Here is a 7,913-nt window from a genome sequence, read left to right on the forward strand (position 1 = left end):
GCTTTATACAGTAGCGAGGCTATGACACGAGTGAGGTTATACACAGGCACCGGTTATTGGGGCTAATTGAGGTATTATGTACATGTAGGTATGGTTAAAGTGACTATGTATATATGATAAACAGAGAGTAGCAGCAGCGTAAGCCTTCTTATATGGAGCCCATATTGTCAGACTGTCTTCATTATACTGTTCAAACTATTAAAATATGTTTAATTGTCATTTCTGTCTTTTGTTCTTCTGAATATGCTTCTGGATAGTTAGTTGTTGGTTAGTGTCAACTGTTGATGTGTGTTGTGTTTGACACATTTGTTAGTGAATTGATTTGGTGTAAAACCAATATACGCATATAAAAGCACACACACATGTCTAATTATATCTCTTTTATAGATCCAAGCCATGACATTTTCTACATTCATCCATGTTCATTGTATACTGTACATTTAATTGATTTGACTTCCATTGACTATCAGTAGTTTGCTGCTTTAAATGAAAAGAGGATCAATATCAAATGTTTTTCTGATCAACTGTTTCATCAATTGTTTACCTTCCCATTATTATGTTCAACATGTATTTTTCATGACTTTTGAATCGTTCAGAATGACTGTCTGAATCTTCTCAGATGGTGGACCTCCATTCCTCTCTGCTCCCCTACTAACCCCCTGTGTTATGAGACAGATTCCATATCATGAACCAAATGTAAAAGCAACTTTATCAAACATATCATGATCTTGATTGGTGGCCAACGTGGGAAGTCCTCTCTTCCAGGGGATTTGATGCAGCTTTGGGTTTGTTTCATTGATTCACCAGGCCTGTGAAGAAAATACACATCCTTGTTGAACTTACATAAGAGGAGAGAGACTCACTACAACTAATGGCAGTATTTATGGGACTGGCAACATCCTTTCTTGATTCTATTAATGTATATCTGACACTGAGAAAACCTCCATTGAAGTTTGTTTGAGTTTAATACCTGTGTAGAGATCCATAAACACTTACCAAATATTAGTATTGCAGGTAACCTAAATGGGATGACATTGTAGTTAATATTTAGAGTCTTATGAGGCTTACAGTAGCATATTCAGTAACTGACATGTACAACTATTGTAACTTAAAGACAATATGTTTTCACACTGACAAAAACCTGTGTAGAATGTGTTTCAGTTGATTATACTCTCTTTCCTACTGTTGCATTTGACTTACAACCGCCTGCGGTTACATATCCTCTCTGACATTCAACATTTGCAACAAGACGACCCCGGTAATCCTTTTGTTTACAGGCCCATGTCTGACGTCCTTCCTTTACAAACATATCCTCTGTAAGATCCAGCCAATAATGATGCCGTGTGTCCAGTTTGCAGCCCACTTTGTAAAAAGAGAATGAATATAAAAGTGTTAATGAAGGTTTATACATTGAATTTGTGATAATATATATTAGAGGGACTCATTTACAGTACACATTAAACATAATAAACTAAACTAAATAATAAACAAATGATAAACAAAGAAAACATTGTGTTAATTAAGTACTGTATATTCTGTTTCTTTGTGTTGTGTGTAGTACATCATACATACATGTACATCTGCCAACTGTCACGTGTCCATTCTGACATCGAACATCAGCAGCAGAAGGTTGTTCCCAATAATCCGTTTTTTTACAGAGAAATGTCTGACTCTCTCCTTCCTTCACAAACATATCTTTTTTAAGATCCAGCAGGTCAAAAGTCATTTTGTCAACGGTACAGGGAGCTGGTATATAAAGAGTTGATATAAGAGTGTTAACAAAGGTTGATATATTATGAGACAAGACAGTTAGGTGTGTGATGGTATCTTGCTAATTTTAGCAAGTGATTAATTTACTTACCTTTACAAATGGGTAGTTCTGACCACGTTTGATCACTATGACACATCACTTGCTCTGGGCCCACAAGTTTATAATAGTTAATGCATTTGAAGGTCAGTGCCATTCGATTGCTGTCAGAGTCACTGATAAAATCCCCATTATCAACTGTTGGCTTCTCTCCACACCTATCAACTGAACAACAAATACAGCTCTTCAGGATTATAAGAATAATGCTCATATTGTTCTGAGACATTTCAGGTCAAAAACCAGGCCACTTCCAGGTGAAAGGAATTGTGGTAAAAATGTACTCTAAGCATCCATGTATAATGCATTATGATGCAGCTATAATGCATTATACGATGTGTAATTAGCATAAACAACCCCTGGATGTCTCTTGTAATCATGTCATAATGATCTGGACTAAATATCAGCCAGTTGATAATTGCATATAGAGACATAACAGTCCCACCGTTAAGCTGCCAGCGTGATTTAGGACTTCTAACCCCTTTTTAAACAAAGTGTATTTGAGCTACAGACTTCTGGGTTGGACCATTGGATTAGTGTATTTCTTCTGCCTCCATTGGTACCAACCTGTGTGATTAACGAGGGCGGAGCTAGACTGGTGTCTGTGAGACAAGGACGGATCCCAAAGGGCCCTTTTACAAAAGCGTCTGTAGAGTCAGAATGGTTTGAGCTACTAACTATTAAAATCTATCTATGAACACGCACGTGTAACATGTCTTGCTTTATGACCTCACAAGCTACACAAGAGTCATTAGAAGGTAAGGTGTTCTTCTACATAGAAGATCATAGAATATCCCAGGACATAGTGTCTATAATACTGTTATAAGCTGACATAGATGCTGTCACAAACTCCACACAGTTGTCACTCATTTTCTAATGAGCAAACATTTTCTGTACTACAGCGTTCAAATAAATTCATTTTTATCACCTTGTGTTTTAAATTGACATTTGTTAATAAAAGTCATGAATGCAACTGTTTATGTCAAATTGCTTTGTGTTCTACTTGTAGCCCTGGTTGTTCTAAAAATAAAATGGGAAAACACTTCATTGCAAGGCTAAATATAAGGCCTGGACATGCAGATAAATGAAAGTCAGATAAATGAAAAGCCCATTTTTGCTGGGGTCTCAGCACTGATGGGGTTGAAGTCTAGTTATAACACAATATAAAGGCTTGTTACAAATGATAAAGCATCACACTTGGAAGATTTCAGTAAGTGTTACCGGACTAGCTTCTGTTTGGTTCACTAACTAAGATTATTATATTAAGTCTAATGCTGAAAAGTGGAAAACAGAAAGCTTGAATTACCAGGTAAAAATGGACCACTAGGTTGTGGTCTGGCAGAGGGTCTGACATTGGGTGAGGCCTCATCACCTGTTGGAGACAGTTACAGCAGATATCTGTAAAAATGAACCTGGTATGAAATGTGACATTAGACATTGGAAACCACAAGACATAATAAATACATTGATTCTACAGCTGTTTTTTTTGTCATTTACTTTTCCTGCATTAGTTTTTGAGTGAGGCCATGAAACTTAGGACTCTGATCAATCTGTATCGTGGAAATGCAGCATTACAGCCTGATGAAATTTAAAGGCAATGTTCCTGCTTTAGCGGAGACTGCATTCACGGTAAACTCTGCATATGTCAACTCAATCGGAAATTAGCTTTAATTTGTAACTCGCAACCTAGTTAAGCTGCAGCTGGCCCCGAACAGATCGGCACGTTTTGCTCTTCATTGTAATCAGAGGGCTGATATCAATACTATACATGCCAGTCTCTATTGGCTGAGAGTTGAGGAAAGACTGACTGCATCATTTATTCTTTATATAAGAAACATTAAGGTGTTGAAAATCCCAAATTGTTTACATAGTCAACTTACACACAGCTCTGACACACACACTTATGCCACCAGGGGTCTTTTCACAGTCCCCAAATCCAGAACAAATTCAAGAAAGCATACAGTATTATATAGAGCCATTATTGCATGGAACTTCGTTCCATCTCATATTGCTCAAATAAACAGCAAACCTGGTTTCAAAAAACAGATAAAGCAACACCTCACGGCACAACGCCTCTCCTCTATTTGACCTAGATAGTTTGTGTGTAGGCATTGATATGTAGGCTACGTGTGCCTTTTTAAAACATTTATGTAGTTATGTCCTTGAGCCGTTCTTGTCTATTGATGTTCTGCATTATGTCATTCTGTATTATGTTTCATGTTTTGTGCAGACCCAGGAAGAGTAGCTCCTGCTTTTGCAACAACTAATGGGGATCCTAATAAAATACCAACAAATAAAATTACCAAAAACCTGTAACGTTTCAGCGATCCAGACTGAATAGAGACCTAAGGGTCTCTTACAAATAACATTATAAATTCACACTATGTATTTAATTAATTAACCTGCTAAGACTTAGTTATAGCAGAATATTGTGGCATTACGGTACCTGCAAAAAGTCTAATCAATGCCAGGTTTGTTACAATATGTATGACTGGCTGAACTAAACTGAGGAAGGAATAGGATATTTTTTAATGGAATTTCTCATTTGGATGAGATTACCGCTAGATGTGCTGTGGCCCCCTGCACTAGATGTGCTGTGGCCCCCTCCACTAGATGTGCTGTGGCCCCCTCCTCTAGATGTGCTGTGGTCCCCTCCACTAGATGTGCCACCATTCCCTCTGTCACTCGAAGTGCTGCTGTCTCCTTCACCTGTTCCACACATGACAAGATTAATAACAATAATATAACATGATTAATAACAATAATGTAACATGATTAATAACAATAATATAACATGATTAATAACAATAATATTGCAAGATTAATAACAATAATATAACATGATTAATAACAATAATATAGCAAGATTAATAACAATAATATAACATGATTAATAACAATAATATTACATGATTAATAACAATAATATAACATGATTAATAACAATAATATAACATGATTAATAACAATAATATAACATGATTAATAACAATAATATAACATGATTAATAACATGAGCTTGAAGGCTGTTACTACAAACTATACAGTTTTACTACGAACTATACATCAACTGATGTCAATGACCCAATGTTCATAGATTCATCAGTCTGGGATGTTTTAGGAATATCAGGGGGCACAATTTGTGCAATGTAAAACATCTCATAGAAATGTCACTCACCAAACAAGAAACCTGCAGGTTTGTTTAGCTCGTTTGGCCAGTTACATTGTTCAATATTGCTATTGCCAGTTTATTGCCATTGGGGTAAACAAAGCTGTTCTTGCCTAAGATACAAAATGACTGGTCACTTTTACCTGTGCTGGCCCTCTCTGTGGGGGATGGAGTTGGAACTATTGAGAGGGAGGCAGGGAACAAATATCAATGATTTATTCAGAAGGGTTCAGAAGATTAAAAAAACCAAGGAAACAGGAGTCACACTATAAAATGATGGCTCTAATGCCAGGACTTCACTTACTGCATTTGGGAGCTGTGGTCCAACCTCTAGATTGGCAAACACTAGAGTCAGTTTCTTTAAAAGTATATGAATCCTGACATTTATAATTTATCTTAGAGCCTTCTTGGAACTTCTCCTGATATTTATGAGTGATAACTGCATTGGTCACAAGAGGAGGTTCTCCACACAAGTCGTCTCTTTCTGTAAAGAACCAAGACAGTGGAAACACAGACACTAATACATGTTGCTATGTACATCATCTTTCTCATGCGTGACACTGACACATGCTGCTTCGACTGACAATCACTGAATGTTTAACAAAATGAAGGAGAATACAATGACTAAATGCCACCCTCTGTGGTGAAAGACGTGAAAAAAAACAGAATGTAATATTTAATTCAATGTAATCAAAAAGTCATCATTATGCCATCGTTATCCTACCACATAGTAGAGCAAAACAAGGGTTTTATACCGAGACAACTCTGAGAACACACTCACCTACACAAAGTGGTAATTCTGTCCAAGTCCCATTCTCACACTTAGCTGCGGTAGAGCCCTTAATAACATGCGTTGAATCACAGTCAAACCAAACTTTTTTTCTATTGGGATACCATCCATTCACATCAGGTTTTTTCACTTTAGCATTAGGGTTCTCTGGAGCAATGCAGCTGTTCTCATCTGAAAAACAAAAACATCAACTATAAACATCTTATTGAATCAACTGAGGGAGAAAAGCTAGAGTGAGGTTTGAACCAAACAGCATGTCTGTATTTATCTTAAGGTAGACAAAGTAGATGGACTAGTCTACTATCTGTGCCATGTGACATAAAGAGCTGTATAGACATTTTACACTGTCAGGTTTTACCCCGGTGCTTGACCCAAAGTCTCAGGATTTCGTGTTTACAAAGCTGAAGCCTAAGTGCGGCCCCAGAAGGCCATATACACTAAATCAGGGCTGCCGAAGGGTGACTGGGGACCTGGGGCAGGGTTTGGAGATGTATTGTGATAGCATGTGATGTAGTTGGGAGAGTCCCTTTTAGGAGAGTTCCTGATAGTACTAGTGACCTAGTGCAATTAGGCTGTTGTACAAGGAGTTCCCTACACATTATGAAAAGAAAGCTTAAACAAAGTCATCAACAGTGTTTCCATCTTCACCTGAACAGAAAACGTGTTAATAAGCAATACAAGATTGTTGGTGACTTCCCAGTACAACATGCAGGTATTAACAGTGAGCAGTACACACTATACTCTATGAGGGCAGCAGGAACCCTCAAAGTCTTCCCATGATCTCTAACACCAATGTTCTGACAATTCATTCATGATACATTTTTTTTGTAAGAATGCTCAAATCACTTACCTATGCACTGAGGTATGTGGGACCATTTTCTGTTCTCGCACTTAACCATCGCCCACCACCCCTCAACCACAGGTTTCCGACCTTTATCGCAGGCATAGTAAAGTTCCGTGCCATGCTGGTACGTTTCTTTATCCGAGTCAAAATAACCTTGATCCAGTTCGGGTTTTTGGCAGCTTTGTTGGGAATCTTGAGCTGAAATGGAGTAACCTTGGCCTAATTATCAAAGGAACAGTAAAGCTGATAACAACCATTTCAGATGACTTTTTTTGCAGTTTGAATTGTGGCGTTGTGATGCATAAATACATCACAATCCAAAAGTGTATGAGAACACTTTTGACTTTTCAAAAACCTAATGCAGACGAGTTCCTCAGAAAGGGACACTTTTGTATGGTGAATTGTATTTCAGTGTTTGTAAGGTGTTTAAGACATGATTTCAGAACTGTGAACTGTGCCCTCACTGGTGACAGTGACCAAACACAACATGACTATCAAATACCCAAATAAGCAAAACACATATCCAAAATCTGTCTTGGGGATTTGACCACAGCCAAGGTGCGAGAAAAGCTTATGTTCAGTTGCATTTTGAATGAAACATCCCTTTAACAATTCCAATGCTTGTCAATGACCCTGAAAATGCATCCTCACCAATGAAAGGCCTTTACCCTGTAATGATCACATGTAATGGAATGGCAGTAAAGATGCCAACCACTTAGAAGTGTATGAAATGTGAGGCTCACGACCATAGAGTCCATCTGTAATAGCCCATAAACAACGTGGGAGCATAAGGTCCACTTGGTTATTTTAATCAAAATTGCCAACAAATGAAATAAACTTTTTGTAAAATGATAAGTGAACGATGCCACGTAACAGAAGCTCTTACCGTGTACTGTGCCGAGACACCAAATCAATAGAACAAAAAACAAACATTTTGGTTCACCCATTTCCCTACAAAATAGATAACCCATGCGACTCTGACAAATGCTTACTGCCGAATAAAGTCAACTGGATTTCACAAATAGTTTAGGTCAGCTGTGTGCAAGTTAATCATTGCCTAGGGCAGTTCCAAACTCTAGAGTTTCCAAATAGGCTATGTACATTTTGGTGCATCTGACTGTGTTTCAAGCAAAACAGAATTGTTTTGAACAGTAAGGGGTGTAGCTGACTTCAATTGAACTGTCTTATAAATAATGCTTCATTATGTGTGAATTAAGCTTACTGTTTTAAACTCAGAGACGTCAAT

At 37.6% G+C, this 7,913-nt stretch overlaps 1 protein-coding gene across 2 annotated transcripts; it reads right to left on the reverse strand.

Annotated features, from left to right (window-relative positions):
- Positions 1-365: 365 nt before the first annotated feature.
- LOC120020614 (complement factor H-like) lies at positions 366-7,683 on the reverse strand. Of its 2 annotated transcripts, none has more exons than XM_038964326.1 (12): positions 7,554-7,683; positions 6,674-6,865; positions 5,815-5,994; positions 5,338-5,517; positions 5,177-5,212; positions 4,424-4,573; positions 3,171-3,236; positions 1,862-2,032; positions 1,573-1,746; positions 1,201-1,362; positions 997-1,019; positions 366-809 (listed from the first exon to the last, which is right to left on the reverse strand). In XM_038964326.1, exons 1-11 carry the CDS (start codon positions 7,636-7,638, stop codon positions 1,003-1,005), a joined length of 1,413 nt encoding a protein of 470 aa, XP_038820254.1. In that variant the 5' UTR covers positions 7,639-7,683; the 3' UTR covers positions 366-809; positions 997-1,002. The 2 variants fall into 2 exon arrangements, with proteins under 2 accessions (XP_038820254.1, XP_038820253.1); XM_038964325.1 differs by having other exon boundaries at positions 6,674-6,886.
- Positions 7,684-7,913: the final 230 nt, after the last annotated feature.

Source organism: Salvelinus namaycush, chromosome 25, assembly GCF_016432855.1.
Source record: "Salvelinus namaycush isolate Seneca chromosome 25, SaNama_1.0, whole genome shotgun sequence".
NCBI classification, from domain to species: Eukaryota; Metazoa; Chordata; class Actinopteri; order Salmoniformes; family Salmonidae; genus Salvelinus; species Salvelinus namaycush.